This window comes from Rousettus aegyptiacus, unplaced genomic scaffold, assembly GCF_014176215.1.
Source record: "Rousettus aegyptiacus isolate mRouAeg1 unplaced genomic scaffold, mRouAeg1.p scaffold_m13_p_7, whole genome shotgun sequence".
Lineage (NCBI taxonomy): Eukaryota > Metazoa > Chordata > Mammalia > Chiroptera > Pteropodidae > Rousettus > Rousettus aegyptiacus.
The window spans coordinates 38,856,788-38,876,063 of record NW_023416310.1 but is presented as its reverse complement, the minus strand read 5'-3'; the positions used below and the strand labels follow the sequence as shown (position 1 = coordinate 38,876,063).

General features: G+C 31.9%; 1 protein-coding gene across 3 annotated transcripts in view; it reads left to right on the top strand.

The window, feature by feature from the left end:
- The window catches only part of USP34 (ubiquitin specific peptidase 34), a 208,219-nt gene that overhangs the window by 102,884 nt on the left and 86,059 nt on the right, over nucleotides 1-19,276 (top strand). For all 3 annotated transcript variants that reach the window (XM_016129610.2, XM_016129612.2, XM_016129611.2), the window contains 9 exons: nucleotides 712-801; nucleotides 3,419-3,514; nucleotides 7,310-7,392; nucleotides 10,018-10,172; nucleotides 11,332-11,445; nucleotides 12,897-12,996; nucleotides 13,131-13,290; nucleotides 15,948-16,074; nucleotides 16,172-16,319. In XM_016129610.2, the coding sequence (XP_015985096.2) occupies nucleotides 712-801; nucleotides 3,419-3,514; nucleotides 7,310-7,392; nucleotides 10,018-10,172; nucleotides 11,332-11,445; nucleotides 12,897-12,996; nucleotides 13,131-13,290; nucleotides 15,948-16,074; nucleotides 16,172-16,319 (1,073 nt within the window). The remainder of the gene's footprint in view (nucleotides 1-711; nucleotides 802-3,418; nucleotides 3,515-7,309; nucleotides 7,393-10,017; nucleotides 10,173-11,331; nucleotides 11,446-12,896; nucleotides 12,997-13,130; nucleotides 13,291-15,947; nucleotides 16,075-16,171; nucleotides 16,320-19,276) is intronic.

Below are 19,276 nucleotides of genomic sequence, written 5' to 3'. Positions count from 1 at the left end.
TCTTCATACTTGAGGTATATGGTGTGCTTTTATTATTAACATCGTTCCCAATGCAGGGATTCTCAACTTGGATACAGATCATATTGAGTAAGAATTGGGGATAAATTGATAATTTTTATGGTTTGAAAAAATATTCTCTACATTATTGCTGCTCAGAATGTGGTCCACAGACCAGCAGTCTGTCACGGGTGATCTTGTTCGAAATGCAAAATTTTTTAACTTACCTGAGACCTACTGAATTGCATTTTAACAAAATTTTCTCAGGTGAAGCAGGTGCTCCTTAACCTTTGAGAAAGCCTGCTCTAGATAACTTACTTAAGCTACTGCTTCCTATTTTCTTTGATTAAATTCTTAGGAGCACCTATAATTTTTTAAAGAATATGTACATTTCTTATATGTACATAGTTAATGTACATAATTTTCATGAAAGTGATTACCTTTAAATGCTCTTCACTTGTTTTTACTCAGTTATTTAGAGAGTTTTTTACTTCAGAAGTCCTGGATTGAAAATTTAAAACTTGATTTCTTGCCCCAGTGTATAAAATAAGTATATATTTTAGGAAATATTTTAATGTTTATATAAGAGATATATGTTGTTTATTAAATATGTTATTTTCATTTAAGATTTTAAATAGCTGAATTTCTGTAAAAAGCTAAAATTATTGATAGTAAAAATTATTTTATTCTGTAAATATGTTTTTGCTGTTTCAGATCAGTAGTAATTTCACTTCGGCTTCTTCCAAAACTATTTGGTACTTTTCAGCAGTTTGGGAGCAGTTATGACACACATTGGATTACAATGTAAGTAAATGAAAGTATTCATTTTAAAGATTTTTTAAAAAATTGTAGTTATCAAAGAGGTTTTGAATAACTAACTTTTACTCTGTACTAGGAAAATTTGAGTTTCATGTAGTTCAAATGTTTTTTTAGATTTCTTAGAATGATGTCTCTTCCATTTAGCCCCATGGAAAGTGTAACCTCATCAGTGGGAAAATCTGACTTTTTTAATCTTTGTAGTTTGAGGAAAATACTGTAAGCCATTAATGTTATAATTTTAGAGTGAAAATTTTTAGTATATCTGGTTATAGCTAAGGACTCCTGAAAAAGAGCCACACTACAATAAACACTCTAGGATGCTTTTCATTTTTCCGTTACTGGGAGTTTGTTCTAGACATTACATCATGTTAGGGATAATCTTGACACCACTCTACCTTTACTCCTTTACCTTTATAGAGAGCTTATGATTAATTATGGTAAAAAAATTCTTTCAGGGATAGATAGTACTTTTAGACCTGTTGAAGGATTCATGTGAGGTGAAGTGGGATGGCTTTTTACCTTATTTTTTAAATCTAAAATTAGATGGTAAGAGCACTTTCTTGCTTTCAAAGTGAATGCCATTTTACAAAATCCTTAGAAGTGGATGCTATAGTTATAAATAGTATGAAGTTCTTTAGAGTTATAGGCCTTGCTTATTGCTCTTTTAAAGGGAATCGATTTAAGCTGAACTTCTATTCTTTTTAAAACATCTTAGAAAGTTTATTTTCAGTTAATACTACAAAATGACTATTTGTGAATGCAAGGAAGGTCCTTGAGAATGCTAAACAAAGGGATGGAGGAAAACGTTAGCATCCTTTAAGTACAGGAATAATAGTATGAATCCTATTTACACTTCACATAGTGTTTAATTGGCTGAATTAATTGGTGACATATTGTAGCCATTTGAGGAGGCTTCATGTTAAAGAGTAACAAAAGGTAACATTCTACTATAAGTGGCAGACTGAATATTCAGTTACTTACCAAGCACTTGAACCTAAGTATATTGAGTTGAAGCCCTTTAGCTTGTTCCTTAAATTTAAGTAAGCTTAGTTAATGACACTTCTCAGGGTTTCCAACATGAGGCTGGTATCCTAAATCTCATCAAGCTGATCACTTAAAAGAACCCTGAGTTCCTATGGTTAGTTGGCATCAATAATAACAAGAATCTGTTAGGTGTACTAGCAGTCAATACATCATCTCTTAAACCAGCAGTCCCCAACCTTTTTGGCACCAGGGACAGTACTCCTATGAGAATCTAATGCCTGATGATCTGAGGTGGAGCTGAGGCAGTGAGGCTAGTAGCACTGGGGAACAGCTGCAAATACAGACACTAGCCTGCTGCTCACTTCCTGCTGTGCGGCCCAGTTCCTAACAAGCCACGGACCCATACTGGTCTCTACCAGTCCGTGGCCAGAATGTTGCGACCCCTGTCTTAAACTCTTAAGAGACCCATATTTTAAAATTGGAAATTGTCATCCCTGATCCTCTTAGTAAATCTTTAGGTAATCAGGAGACAGACTTCAAGAGGTCAGGTTACTTGCCCAAAGACATGCAGCAAGTATATTAGAAGTGGCTTTAATTCATTTTCTTTCTATCACTTGATCTTCATTAAGTGATTGGCATGGTGAGAGTAACTTATTTTGAAAACAGGGCTATAGCCAAAACATGATGTAAATTACATTAGAAATTTTCAACTTTTAATACTTCATCTATACATTTTAGCAGATATATGGCTAGTTAAGTATTGTGTGAAATAGATTGTTAATTGTGGAAGTTATGGACTCTAGGATCTCTGATTTAATTTATCACTATTTTTTAATTCTAGTATTTCTATGTTATTTTGGAGCTTAATACCTGAATATTTATTTGATTTTAAAAAACTGTTAAAAAAATAAGCAAATTACGTATTGACGGTAAAAAAAAACAAACTGATTCAGTAAGTTTATATTTTATGTATTCCATGTACCAGGCACTCTGTTAAATAATGACCAAGGCACATAGTTCATTCTTAATATGGACTGTATCATACTATTTTCTATATTAATTCATGTTATTTATAATTAGCACTCTGCCAGGCATTTTATTCCCTCCATAGAGATTGAGTATTTTAAAATTAAAAATGATAACGATACTTCAAATTCAAAAAAGTTAAGGTGCAATTCTTCATATCTTTTCACAATTCAAATATAAATAGAGGGCGTGGCTTCATAGCGTAGCGGTTAGCATGTCTGCTTTACACGCAGAAGGTCCTGGGCTCGCACTCCAGGTGGAGCCAGGCCCCCTTGGGGAGCTGTGGGTGCCAGGCCCTGGGTGCACACAGCAAGTGTGTGGGAGGAAACGCCCCACCTTCAGAGATCTAGTTCTTAAGAGGAAATGGTAACATCCATAGGTCAGGGGTGGAAGTGGGGACGGGGAATTAAAGAGGAAAAACATACATACATACATACATGCATGCATACATATACATATATATAACATAAGTTTTGATGAATGATTTTGGATTTAAAGATTTTACAGATATATATATATATATTGCATCCTAGAATAGATTTATTTTCTTATCCTGTGCCTTTAAAATTCTTTATTCTTTCAATTGGTCTAGGTGGGCAGAGAAAGAACTGAACATGATGAAGCTTTTTTTTGATAATTTGGTGTACTATATTCAAGCTGTAAGAGAAGGAAGACAAAAACATGCACTGTAAGCATCCATTAATTATATTAGTTATGTTTGTGTTGATTGTATAAGTTCCCAGTGTTTCTGCTTCTTTTTTTATATAGTAAATTAAAGAAAATTTTAGTTGTAAAAATTTTAAGAGAAAGGATATTTTTTTAAGTTGAAGAATTTTATAAGGGTGTTTTAAAAAGTAATTCTTCATCTTGGGGGGAAATGTAGGTTATATAACTTGGATGTTGGTTAACCTTCACTGTTGAGTCCTGTTCAAAGTCATTGTTTTCAGGAATCAAAAGTAAATTTTTTCCTGGAAATCATCAGTATTCTTGTTTTAATGTATGAGGGCATTGATTCGAAATTTTTAAAATATCTACTTCCAAAGAAATATATTTAACATAGTTAATTTAAAACATTTTTCTTTATTATTATAACTGGATATTATTAAAAAATTTAGGACATGTGTGGAAAGTTTAAAAACCATGACAGTATAACTGGTTAATACTTCAGCATTAAAAACCTCTTGATATATTGAAGTGACTTTGGATAAGAATTGGTAGAAATTGGTCAGTGGCATAGCTGTGTGTAAAGCCTTCTTCTAGGGAGATGCCTGGTCAGAAGTAAACATGTAAAATTTATAAGGTTTCTGCTTTGAGTCATTTGGTGGGGACTAATGGCCAAGTCGCAGCGTAGCATCAGTATCAGCATGTCAGTGAGTAAGAGAAGTAGTGCAGTTTTTATTGAGAATGTATTCATATGGAAAACTTCCACGTGAATAGAAAATAGACTGGAGAAGTGTTCGGAAGAGTCATAGACTTATTCACCTACAAAAATGAATTCACTAATATTTTCTCTCACAAATCAGTTTTTCTCCAGATTTTACTATATCCTTTAGAGTACCACCATCCTTTCAGTCAACTAAAACTTGGAGACTTGGATCCCTTTTGTATTCTTTTGTTTCCAGACATGAATAATGATAATCATGATGATAAAAATAGCCAGTGTTCATTGATACCTATGTACCAGATACCATTTAAGTATTAAGTTTTAACTTAAGATACACAACAACTCAATTGAGGTGGGCAGTCTCATTTTAAAAATGAGAACACTTATGCAATGAGATATATAACTTGCCCAAGGTCACACATTTTATAAACAGTGGAGCCAGAGTTTCTATAAACATATTTTATAAACACATTTTATAAACAGAACAGTCTTGTTTTCTGTAATTCATATTCTTGCGTTCTCCATTGTACTGTTGTCAATCTCTGGTTCTCTCCAGCCCCTGGCAACCACCACTGTCCCATGTCTTTTCCCCAGTTGACATTCCCACACTGTTGTAGTCCTTTTAACTAACCTCTGGATCAGTCATCTCGCCTCAATATGCCCTGTGATTGTTAATTTCTTATTCTTATTAGAAAAGCAGTATGATATTTTTGGAAAGCACAAGAGCTTAAGAATCATACAGACCTGGATTTAGATTATGAATCTGTTGTTTTTACCTTACTTCAGTTGTTTACCTCACTTCAGAAATTCCAGTTGTTTACCCTGTGAATTTTTATAAGAATTAAACAGTTTATTAAGTTGCATCTGACACTTAGTAAATTATTTATAAAATAAACCTTAGAACAGAGAGATATCTGGACTGTTTTGTTATAATGCCTGTGTTCCTCAGGCTGTAAAACACAGTTGCACATTTGCTACTTTCTGATAAAGCATACTGACTTCATGAGTTTGTGACAAATTACTTTCCATTTCTTCAGTGGGCATTATAGTAGGAAAGTTCTAAGATTTTCACTTAGGACAAAAAGATTCTGTGGCATGAAGGAGAATACATTATTTTCTAAATGAACATGTTTCTTGGATCCAGTGGCCTCTAAAGAAAATTCTATCTGTGTCAGTATTGAGGATATAAAGAGAATGAATTTTTTAAGGCATTAGTTTGTCACTGAAGTTTTATGCCTGTGGGGAGATTATTTTTGTCCCATATTTTCTATAATGTCAAGCCATGGACAAACCCATAAACACTTGTCACTATTGTTATCATCTTTGTTTTGCATCTCAAAAAATTTTCTGGCTGATCATTTCAGCAGCCAGTGGGATCTTGATGGAACAGACAGAGTCCTTTCAAGTGTGGAGCCAATGGTTCTACTGTGGAAACTGAAGAAAGGATGATAAAGGGACTGGATCCAACCTTCTAGGGTTATCAGTACCTTACTCTGAGATGCAAGTATAAGGGAAGAAAGTATTCAGGAAATAAAGGCACTTTGTAAAGGATAAGACTTTTTTCCCTTTGATGTCTGTGACCAATGCCCCCCAGACTCAGGATGAGAGAAGTACAGTAACTTACTTGAAGTTGCACAACTGATAGATAGAACTTGCACTTGAACCTGTACCCCAAGGCCTCTGCTACAAAATCTGTTCTTTTAGTAAAAGGACAAGAAGCTATTAATAGCCATTTTTGAATTTTTATCAGGATAGCATTCTAGTCTATGAGTTACTGTATTTACTGTATTTGTTGCTGCTCTACCCCAACCTCTTTGCTAAATGTACTTTCATCTTCACAAAGGGCATTGCAACAGAAATGAAGCAAAAGTTTGTTTGTTTGTTTATGCCAACATTAATATGAGACAGTAAAGAGCAATAAAGGTATAGCCAGCAAACTCAATCTTTTAGAAAAGTGTAACTTTAAACTTCAGCAGTGAATTTAGTGTAATTTTTGAAGCCAGCTAGTTTGGGTAAGCTTTCAAAAATTTGTGCCTACTTGAAGATTATCGGAAATTACATTAAGAGGCTCTTTGAGTCTTTGAAAGCAGCAATATAGATCAGAGCTCAGTCTTGCTGTTGCCTTTTGTTGGCAAAGAGATTTGGGAATTTCATCTACAACCAGCTTTTTGATTTGTAACATAGAGATAAGAACTCACGATTGACTTACTTTCATTGATTGCTCAGGTGCTTATAAGACTAGAATGTTGTGGTATCACACAGTTTAATATGCAGTTCCCAGGGTTGCTTAAAGAGATCTTAAAATGGAAACCTGATATTAGCCTCCTCACCCTCTAACACCCTTCAGTGACTTCCATCTAAATCAGTACCAAACTCTTCTGACATTTTCACTAGCCAGTCTGGCCCTAGTCTATAGAGTTTAAGATACAGCTACACTTCTTCCTGTAGACCAGCACTTACTTTTTAAAATGCCGTTTCTTTGCAAATGGCTGCAAAACAAATTCCCACAGAACCATGTAAAATCACCTACATAACAAGCTTTCAAAGCAATTCCTACTTTAACCATTGAATTTTGTACATATGAAATTTAATTAATTAGATTCAAAACGACATTCAAAAATGCCAGTTGTGTGTCAGCTGAATTCTCTATGATCTAGGTTTGTGGAATTATTTTATTAGTATTTCTCGTTTAAGGAATATGGTTATATCACTGGAGGGGGACAGTGATAATGAAATGTACAATTTCTAGATAAAGATGTAGTTTTCTTTTGTAATATATGTGCATATTGCATAATTTTAAAATGACGTTTTGTTCTACTGTTGAGTTCTTAGATATTTTCTTGTCATCTGATTTGAAAGTATGTTTTCTAATAGTTTACAAGTTTTTATAATTTGTCTCAAACATAAGTCTCAAACATATTTGGCTTTATGACCTTTTTTTGTGTAATCAAAGTGATATAATTAAAATATTTAATCATGAGTTATGAAAATGGAATTTTACTTCTTTGGAATAATTTAAGATTCAAGCCAGTAAATCTTTAAAAATAATTAAGCAATATGATCTTTCAATGAATTACTTTGATGGCTTTTTAAATACAGGTACAGTCATAGTGCCGAAGTTCAAGTTCGACTTCAGTTCTTGACTTGTGTATTTTCAACTCTGGGATCACCTGATCATTTCAGTAAGTTTTATAATGAGTGTTTTAATCAGTTTTTAGATCTGTATTGATCCTTGAAGAATAGTTCTGTTAAATGTACTCACACCTTTAGTTCTACAGTAATTAAATTATTGTCAGTAATGAATATTTTCTGTCTGTCTGTCTATGGCAATATGAGTGTAACCCTGGCACATTCTTTCTTCAGCCTCTGAAAATGCCAGTTTCTTGGTGGATAAACAACTCATTTTCAGGAACAAAATATTTCGAATAGGAGAACATACCACGTTAGGGTGATTGCATCTCTTGTATTACCTTTGGTTATAGAGTCTTTCTATCACCCCATTTGGGAACAGTCATTGTCTACATATTATTATTGGGGCTAAGCTTATCCAAAATTACTTGGTTTCATAGGTGATAGAAACAGAGACCCTGGTTTTATTTAGATTAATCTCAAACTCAATTTCATTAGCCATTAATTAACCTTAAAAAAATGGAAATTGGTCTGTTCATTCAGAATGTGGACCATGTCCAAACCTACATGCTAGATGTTTCACAAAAGAGGAGGAAGTTTGATTATTTTCATCAGAGCTCCTTTTCTCTTGTTATAGAGTGATTATATTAATTATGTCTGTCTCCACAGTCTTTTTCTGTGTGCCCATGTCAACAAACCTCATTAGTAAGGACATTCTCTTTCTTTAGCTTGTTAATTTAGTCAAATTGATGAGCGTTTGACTAGCCTGAGAAGTATTACAACTTTTTAAAGTCCATATATTTATGCTAGAGATGCACCATGTTTTTATCTTAACCATTTTAAGTCTATAATTTTTTCTTCAAATCAGGCTCTTTGTAACAAATGCCACTAACATAACACCAATAGATTTCAAAATGAAAACCCCTGTTTTTGATAGGAAACTAGTTTCTTATGTTATTAGGGTATTTATCATACCAATTATGTTGGATACCATATAGGAAGTCAAACCGAAATAAATATTATCAGCATAAATAATTTCACATGACCACTAAGTTTCATGTTTGCTTAGTATAGATTGTCACTGAAAAATGTTAACCATTCTTTTTAGCATTTGAATAAATTTGAATTATTCATTTTGCTGCTCTCATCCCAGTAAGCATAGTATAGATTCTTTGTGCATTATGGGCTTACAATAGCCACTGTTCAGATAAATCAAGATGAAAACTTCACTTTCTCTATATGATAATTTTGCTTCTCTTACTGACACAGTTCCTATCAGATATAATATGGTTACTCCAAAGTTATATTTGATAAGTTAATACTGATTTTTCAGTATACCAATAATTATATTTTTTTAACTTAATAACAAAGGCATAGACATTGCCTATTGAAAGTGGATTGGTGATTCAGTCATCTGTGAATATACTTTTGTTTTATCCCATAGTTTCCTGTGATTAACCTGGATAGTATTTTTTAGTACTCTTACCTATTTTCTTCACTTATCTTTCTTCTTAATTAATGTGTTCAAATTATACATTAAAGATTCCTCCCAGGTTTTTTTTTTTTTAATGTTTGCTCAAATTCTTTTTAGAATAAATAATCTAGAATTACCTATTTATGTGAGAAACTGATAGGATACTATTTTTCTGCTCAAACTCTTTGCTGGTATTGCTACTAGGTAAGTATTTTCTGCAGTGTTTTTCCATATTCTGGCTCTCATCTGCCTTTCCCAAAAAGAGAGGTTTCTTATAATTCTGTCATACCTCATATCCCCTGTGATTCTGGGACACAATCACAGGCTTTGGAACCCCTTATGATATACCTTTTTTTTTTTTTTTTTAATTATTTATTATTTTTTATACCTACAGCAGCCGGTATTCCTAGGTGGTCTTCCATCCAAGTACTAACCAGGCTCAATCCTGCTTAGCTTTCATATCTAAAAAGATTGGACACGTTCAGGGTGGCATGCCGTAGCCTTATGATATACTTTAGAAATCCCAGTGATGCTTTTATTCTAGCCTTTTAAGTTCTCCATTTTTCCATATTCAGACTTGTAATTGCCTGTATAATACCTTCTCTTCTCTTTGAAAAGTTCTCTCACTCAGTTCCTTTTGCCACATTTTGGAATCATGTAATATTTGGTTCAAAGTCCCATACAGATTAAATATATTACATTGGTTTCCTATCTAATTGTATCCACTGATCAATTTTAGCAATCAGTTGTCTTTTTATTCATCATCAAGATCCTTTTTTTCAGAGTTTACAAAAAAAATGCTTACTAGCATATATTGTATATCTACTATGTGCATAGAATGAGCTTTGAACGTGGTATCTATTCTATTCTTAACCCTTAAACCTTAGAACCAACTGCTCAACTTTTAGGATTACCTTCCCTTAATCATGTTTACTGTAATACAGTGATATATTCATATTTCAGGAAGAAAGATTTTCCAGACGAAATGACTTTTCTAGGATTCTGTATTTTTTAATGACTTATGTATAGATTATATTTAACTATATTTTAAAAGCATAAATTATGTGTAATCTCTTACAAAATAATTTTTACAAAATGCTATAAAATATCTCCTTTATATTTCTGGCTATATTGATGCTCCTAGTACATTAAGTTAGGACCAAAATGTATGTGCCATGATTCAAAGATTCTAATTTTTATCTAGGGTTAAGCTTAGAGCAAGTCGACATTTTATGGCATTGTTTAGTAGAAGATTCTGAGTGTTATGATGATGCACTCCATTGGTTTTTAAATCAAGTTCGAAGTAAAGATCAACATGCTATGGGGATGGAAACCTATAAGCATCTTTTCCTGGAGAAGGTAATTTTATTTCTTGACAGTTTTGTTGTTTATCTGATTTTTTTATCTCAAATATAAACTTTATTTCTTCTTCTTTCGACAGTTTTTTTTAAATAGACAAATATACTGTTTTTCAGCAGTGCTTACAAAGTTTTTGCCACTTAGATTTGCTTTAATTTGTACTCCGCAGTGCTTATAGCAAAACAACTATTTAGTTTATATTTAGAAGACTATTCTGTTCCTTAGCTAAAGTACTTATACTAACAATAATTAGAATAACTCTTGAGGCAAACACAAATAAGAAATGTGGGGAGTTTTGGTGTTTATTTTTTTATATCAATAATAACGTAGTAAAATTTTCAGGAGTGGTACCCACAACCAGTAGTGTAGAGCTGTGTTCTTTGACTCTTCTTTAGTTAAGTGGTTGTGATTTCAGCCAGTCTAATGGAAAATAGAAGCCAGTCATCAAATTTTTTTGTAGACTCTTGGGAAGATATTTTTAGGAAGTGTTGTCATGATGTTAAGACATTCTTTATCTAATTTTTGGTTTCCTTTATCAGAAGCAACAGTTAGTTCAGGTGATAATTTTCCATTTGAATTTTGAAACATCAATGATGAGGCAATCAGCTTTTTAATAATTTTTATGCTTATTTTTGAGAGTATAAGAGCTCCTTGCAAACTATCACACGAATTTTGGTACATGTAAATTAAATCACTTAATGCAAGATACAGCTACAAATAAACCTTCAGGTATCTTAATTTCAGGCCTTGACTTATACACAAACCATAGATACATTGATGCTCCTACTACATTAAATTAGGACCAAAATGTATGTACCATGATTCAAAGATTCTATACCCATAGATATAGCTACCCATCTCATAAGTGTGCATGGTACAGGTATATAATAAACAATAAAAAATTTTTATTCATTTCTCTGATTTGAGTCTCTGTATGTCTCAAAAATTGAAACATATAAGATACATTTTAATTATAACCTGAATAAAATTTTCATTCAATTATTATGTATTTTTATAAATTATCACTGAAAATCTGAGCTGATACATTTCCTTCTATAATGTTTTCAGTAAAATTGTTAATTTAAATTTGTTACGTTTAATTCTATAAAATAAAACCTGTTAATTACCACACTAACCAGCTTAAAAATTTTTTTTTAAGATGCCCCAGCTAAAACCTGAAACGATTAGCATGACTGGCTTAAACCTGTTTCAGCATCTATGTAACTTGGCTCGATTGGCTACCAGTGCCTATGATGGTGGTTCAAATTCTGAGGTATGGATTTTGACTTCATTTTATTGGGTCACCTTGTGGAATTTTTGTTTCATTTCTCAAATTAGATTACTGAATTATAGTTTATCAAGCATTGAATTTACTAACTATGAGACTTTGAATCCTAGGTTTTAAAAAGCTTTGTCTTTTGGTTTTAAAAAGTTTTATAAAGCAGATTTGGTGGTTTTTCATTATCAAAGATAACCTTGGTTTTGCTTAATGAAAACCTAACATTTCCTGATTAATAGAGAAGAGGCCATCTGCACGTTACCTAACTGCTCCTAGATAATATAATCAAATAGTTTTGTCAATTAGAAGATAAATTTGTCTAAAATCTGATTTTTATACCATTTGTTGTGGCTAGACTTTTAGTTGCTATTGGACAGCTCCGGAGTTCCTGTTGGTAACCTCTATTCTCAAGTAGAATCTACCTAAATCATTCTGACCATGAGGTATATGATTAGTTCATTAGCTGAAGACTCACAAACTACGAGTCTTATCTGTGGTATAGAGTTCTATTTGCCTAGTTAGGTGGCTGCTAGGTTTTATTGGATGCAGACCGTTATTTGAAAGTCGTCTTCATTGTACATTCCAGGTTATTATTGATAGCTTTGATTTATGTAGTGTCCCCTCATATCTTTCATTAATTTTCTTCTCTTTGAAGTTTTATTATAAGGTAACAAACTATGTGGTAAAGAATATTTTTTAATCATATCTAGATAAGTCTCATAGTATCTAACCTTCTTTGTTTGAATAGTGTTCTTTAAAAATAATTTTTTTGGTCCTCTTACTGTGGTAATTTCAGTCAACCAGCCAGATCTAATTTATCTAAGAGGAGGTAGTCGTACTCCAATTTTGAGGTAATACTGCTTTTTAAGTGGTTGATACACTGAGATTGTTCAGCCTCTTATCAAAGGGATTATCTTTCTTCACCTTGCACAGCTTTTGAGAACTTTCATGCTCCACTTTTTCCCTAATTTTCAATGAAAACATTCTCTTTGTCATCTTACAGTTAACATAAGCAACAACTTGGGTTAACATATTTTTTTACATTTTCATTGAATACCTGAAAGCAGTGACTTTATCAGAGTAAGTTCTATGAATGCATTGAAGCATTGTTATGCTAATAATTGTGTGTGCCTTATTTTTTCTCTTTGTAGTATGTTTTGGGAACTTCCCCCCACTATGTAGTCACAAATTTTGAGTTGTTAAACATTACACATTTATAAATAAGTATTTTTAGAATCGATACTTGTATATCTCAGTATTTGAGGAAATTTCCAAGTCTTTTATTCTTTTTATCATTTGATAATTCTTAATAATAGGAATTGCCTTTTAAATACTTTATAGAATATTAAAACTCTTGAATATTATATGACTTAAATTTGTTATTTTAGTCTTATTTACATTGTTTGACAAGTAATATTTATAGATGTCATACTTTTCTTTCTTAGCTTTGTGGTATGGACCAATTTTGGGGCATTGCTTTAAGAGCACAATCTGGTGATGTCAGTCGAGCAGCTATCCAGTATATTAACTCCTATTATATTAATGGTGAGTGATTTGAAATACTGCCTAATAGGTAACTTTTTATGTGAAATTTTTTTGTTTAGCTATAGTTCATTTTTTTAATATAGCAAAACAAGAATATAAGGTTGATGCACTTGTCTAAAAATCTGATTTTTTAGGTAAAACGGGTTTGGAGAAGGAACAAGAATTTATTAGTAAGTGTATGGAGAGTCTTATGATAGCTTCTAGCAGTCTTGAACAGGAATCACACTCAAGTCTTACTGTTATAGAAAGAGGACTCCTTATGCTGAAGACACATCTGGAAGCATTTAGAAGAAGGTAATTTTTTTATACCATATTATTGTAATGAATTTCAAGCTTTTTTATTGCTGAAATGTTCAAAAGTATTCTTAAAATTAAACTAGAGTTTTTTGGGGGGGCAGGTAGAAAGCATACCTTACCAAAAATGAAGGGCTAATATTAGAAGTAAGTTTTATTCATAATATGTACAAGTTAGGTGTATAATAGGTAATATAGCTTCTCAGTAAATATTATAGAGCTTTAGAAATATTAGACTCTAAGAAGATATGCATGAATAAGAATTTCTAGACAGACTTCCATCTCTAAGAAAGTATTACTACAATTGAAAAGCAGAACACCACTACCAAAAAAAGTTTCACTAAAATCCTCACCAACATCATCAAAATAGTCTCTCATAGTTGAACCAAGTTGAGTTTGTTTCATTTGCTGTTTTTTTTTCTTCCTGGACTAGGAGACAGTATTTTAATTTTGAATTTCCATTTACCATGGAAACATGATCAAAAAGTTCTGTGTTAATGAATATCTGTATAATTAATTTAGACATACCCTGTGTAATACAGAAATAAAGCAAATTAACATTTATGAATATATCGACTGAAATGAAAGGTGAGTAGATAGTTTTAATTAAGAAATTCTGTTAATTAAAAATCATGAGTAAATGTAAAAGTACAAAGAACTGTGTTGAAAAAAATTGTTAAAATTAATGATTTTCAACTTCAGAGCTTAGTTTGATAATGAAAAATCATAATTGATATTTATTGACATTTAAAAATATCAGGAAATATTGAATAATAAAAATATTCTACACACGCCTTATAAATAACATGGCTCCATGGTTTAAAATATTTGGGCATCATAAAATTTTTTATTTTGATCATAATTGCAATTCAGAAATACTACTTAAATAATTCCCTGTGATTTTAAAGAATGTGTAAGGGAACACTAGAGTTTTTTTTTTTTTTTTCCCCCCCACAGAATCTTCACACTGCCAGGTAACTTTTACCATTTTAAAAAATAAATAAGCAAATATTGTATGTCTTCCTCAAATTAATAAAAATACATACTCATAACATTTAGATATTACATTAAGATAATACTATAGAAAATAAAGATTGTTGTAATCTATCTCTTCCTATCAGAAATAGTTAACCGTTAATGATATGATAACTATAGTCTTCCAAAATTTTCTCTATGCTGAGTCTACAGACAACAAACTAAAAAGGGCCTATTGGTTCAAATCCTTAGTCCTTACACATTACCAGTGTTTTAAAAATAAGCACTTATTTTAAAATAAATTTTTTTAGGATTCGATGATGCTTTTATAAAATTAATGAATTTCATTTAAAAATTCTCAGATACAGTTTTTTCCTAACTCATGAAAAAATCGTCTTATTCTTGATGGAAATCTTTGTAATTTTTGTTGTACTCTAAAAGTTAATGTTAGTGTTATGTAGTTTATATAAATACTTATTTTGTGAGTGACAAGTAGAGAAACTAGGAAACAATTGAATATTTAAAAGACTCAAGAGCAGGTTTAATAATTTAGGTATTTTCATGTAAATTCTTATGCAGTAGTATATAATTTCAAATGCTTAATGTGCTTAGTACTACTACTAATTTAAAATTGCCTAAAGTTTATAGAACAAATAATGAAGTAATTATTGTATGTGTGTGTATTCCTTATGTCAAGAGAGTAAATTAAAATGTCATTTATAAAGATTGGTGTTTTTTTATGAGATAAGGTTATAATCTTAAACACAATCTCAACCAGAAGTAATTATGTTTCCCAGGGGACATTAGGTAATGTTTGGAGACATTTTTTATCATCACAGCTTAAGGAAATACAGGGTGCTATTGGCATGTAGTGGGTAGAGACCCAAGGTACTGGTAAACATCTTATAGTGCACAAGACAGCCCTCTTCCAACAAGAATGATTGGGCCCCAAAACATTGTCTGTGATTACTCTTTTGCTCAATAATAAAAGCCGGACATTGGATCACTTCTAAGAAATTAAGTCCTTTTATTCCCTTACTTGCCTTCCTTCCATTCCAGAATTGCTGATTAGAATAAGACATTTATAATTTTTTTTAACTGAATTCAGGTACTGTGGATCCTGTCTTCCGCAACTAAAAATCACTTAGAAAATTGACAAATGTTTAGTGATTGTCATGTTAGATGCCTGCATCTTTTGAGATAATAGTCTTTGTAATTCATACTATAATTTTAGCAGTCATGAAATTGGCTCTCAGATTGTTAGGTTGATTAACATATTTGCTATAAAAATTTATCTGAAAAATATTTCTAATATCTTTTTTCCCCCCTCTTCTGTATTAGGAACGACAGCTTGCTATTTCTCTTACTGGATTAGTTTGTTTCTTTGAATTCCTACTGCATCTATTATCCCTCACCCCTTCCTTTGTAATAATGATGATAATGGGATTTTTTTCCCTCAGTAATTTTCCTTGATAACTATTTTTAAGAATTTTTAGCTATATTTATTTATGCCTGTAAGTTTGATTCAGTGTAATGACGATAAACTTAAAATTAGTTGTGTAGAGTACATTGGAATGTGCTAGAACCTTTTGTGGGCTTTTTCATTTCATAAAATATTAAAACTTTTGTAACATTAAAATGGTTTAGAATTATCTTTCCTGTGTGTGGTTTTTGTGTTTTAGGTTTGCATATCATCTCAGACAGTGGCAGATTGAAGGCACTGGTATTAGTAGTCATTTGAAAGCACTGAGTGACAAACAGTCTCTGCCACTAAGGGTTGTATGCCAGCCAGCTGGACTTCCTGACAAGGTAGTACACATAGTTTTAGTTATCAAACTGATAACATTTCCCAGTTCAAATATCTGTTCTCTTTGTATTTTTAAATTGGTTGCATCTCATATTTCAGATGACTATTGAAATGTATCCTAGTGACCAGGTAGCAGATCTTAGGGCTGAAGTAACTCATTGGTATGAAAATTTACAGAAAGAACAAATAAATCAACAAGCTCAGCTTCAGGAGTTTGGTCAAAGCAGCCGAAAGGGAGAATTTCCTGGTAAGTACAACAATTCACATTTTTCTATTTTCTAGGTTGTATTATATATTAACTGTGAACCTTTACTTCTTTGAAGACTACCAACCATATTCTTGGCTTCTACCCACTTCCCCTACCCTTGTTATGATGCCATTGATTCTTAAGCAAGAGTTAAAAGTTGTTTCAGACGTTATTTACAAATATTTTCTCTTATTTTTCTCAAAAAATTTTACTTTTGGAGGTTATTTAAAAAGCAATTGGGAATATTAGTTTAAGTTTCCATAATACTACTTAGTACCCAATTTTACCCTCTTAAATTCTTTTGCTATTTTGATATATTTTGTTTTTGTTTTATTCTGGGGCCTGAGAAAATAATGCACACATAATTTAAGGGTCTGAAATTATAACAGTCTAAATATATACTTAGGAAAAAAAGATTTTAAAGTTTGAAGAGCTGCTGCTTTTTAGTACTTTTCACCTGCCTGTGTGCAGTGATAATTATTTAACATCTTTTAATAAGAAGCCAATGATTTTACTATGGCATGATTAAGGTAAAGCCATATATATGTATCTTCTAGCGTAACAGATATTAAATTTTGTTCTTGAATAATTAATAAATATTCTTGGTACAGAAGAATAGATGTTGAGAAGTCTCCCTCCTATCCCCATCTTTAAACCGTCCATTTCCCTTTTCCCGAGGCAAACTTTGTTGTTTCTTGGATATCCTTCAAGAGATACCAAGATAGAATTTAAGAATACACACACACACACACACACACACACACACACACACACACACACACACACTTACAACACAATTGGTAGTATTCAATTTATATTCTTCTACCCTTTGCTTTTAGTGCTTAACATTCTTAGAGAACATTGCATATTCGTGCATAGTAGTTCTTGTAGAAAGTTACCTCATTCTTTTTAAAGATCCTCAATCCATAGTAAGGTGGCACCATGATTTATTTTACCTGTTTTCTATTAATGGACATTTAGGTGGTTTCTAGTCTTTTACTATTACAAATAATGCTATAGAGAATATCCTTTACATGTATTATCTAATACATGTTGACTAAATACTAGTTATAGAATTTTCAGGACAAAAGATATCTGCTTTTGTTAAATTGAAATGTACATAAAAAGAGAATATAAAATTAGTAATAATTAAATGAAAACCACCCATGTCCCCACCACCCAGATTATTAGAAAGTATTTATGTATCCCTGCCCAATATCATCTTTCCACTTCCCCTTAACACTATCTTGATTTTTTAGTTTATTATTCTTTTGATGCTTATAGTTTCACCTCTGTTGTATGTATTCTTAATGTATTCAGCTATGTGAAACTTGATAAATACAAACTTGATGGATTAAGGAAAAGGGGAGGATGGCTGCTGTCAGATAAAGGATCACAGAAGAAATCAAGCTAAAGAATGCTTTCTTTCACCTTCTCTAAAGGTTTATTATAAAGCCTCATCTGAGGATATCAGTGGGAAAGTTCTCAATTATAGGTCTTGGCACAGTGAAGATATCTCAGCACTGTAATGTTGACAAAAATAGGAGTATCCAAAATACAGTCTCAGGGGTGGTGGTGGTATGTGAGAGAGTGTGTGTGTGTGTGTGTGTCTGTGTGTGTGTGTGTGTCTGTGTCTGTCTGTTTGTCCCTTATTTCTTCATGACCTACTTTTGCTCTCAGGAGTAAATCAAAGTAGAATTTCTTCCATGAGATAATGTGAATGTCTTTTGCCAATTCAAGCAGTTGGACATGGAGGCAAGAGTAGAAACTTCACTAGCATATGGTAAAGACAATCCAGGTACAGATAAGGATCTGGGCTATGTTCACTTGCCTTTCCTCAGATAGAGAAGATATTACAAAGGTAGCAGGGATTTTAGTCTTGATGGCATTTGTCTAGGCACACTGATCCTACTGATTGTCCTCCAAGTTTGGTGCACAGCAGTAGAATATCCTTCATCATCGTCCTGGTAATTCTTTGTCTCTCTCCTATGTTGGATATCCTGTTTCCATACCTTCTTTATTGGTTCACTTTTTTGTTTTTGCTGAAATATAATGCAGATGTCTAGTAGTTTCTTGAGAGAAGGTTGATGGGGTAACATTTTTGATTCTTTGAATTATCAAAAAATATATTTCATGTTTTCATACTTAAATGGTAATTTGGTTGGGTATAGAATTCTAGGTTGGAAATAGTTCTTTCAGAATTTTAGAGGTATTGTGTTTCTACTATGATAGCTGTTTAGAATTATGAAGCCATTTTGATTTCTGATAATGTCTTACATATCCCATTTTTTTCTCTTGTAGCAATTAATATTCTTATTTCTTATGTTCTGAAATTTTACAGTACTTGGCTTGAACATGAGTTTGTTTTCAATAATTATGATGGATCCTTTAGTATTTAGGTATTTAGTGGGCCCTTTTATTCTGGCAAGTTGTATCTTTAAGTTTGGGGACATTTTCTTGAATTGATTGATTTCCTTTCTTCTATTTTATCATTTCTCTCTTTCTAGAAATTCTTGATTATCAACATGTTTGATCTTGTAGACTATCCCCAGTTTACTTTTCTGTTTCATTTCTTTGAATTTTAACTCAGCTTCCTGAGAGATGTTCTCAACTTTATTCTGCAAACTTTCTTTTGAGTTTTTCATTTTTACTGTCATACTTTTAATATCTAATGTGCTTTTTTTGTTCCCTGAATAATCCTGTTTTCATGTGGCCGAAATATATTTTTGAGGATACTGGTACTTTTTTTTTTTTTTTTTCACTTAGTTGTGAATCTTCTTAAACCCAGATTAATGGTACATTTTCATTAGAATATTTAGCTAATTATTACATTTTCTATTAGAGTCATCTCTTTTTTTACCCTCTTTTATCATGTATTACTATTCTGGCATTCTTCTGTGTATATATTAAAATTTACATGTGGTTTCATTATTTTTTCCCTTTCTAATGAACTTTCA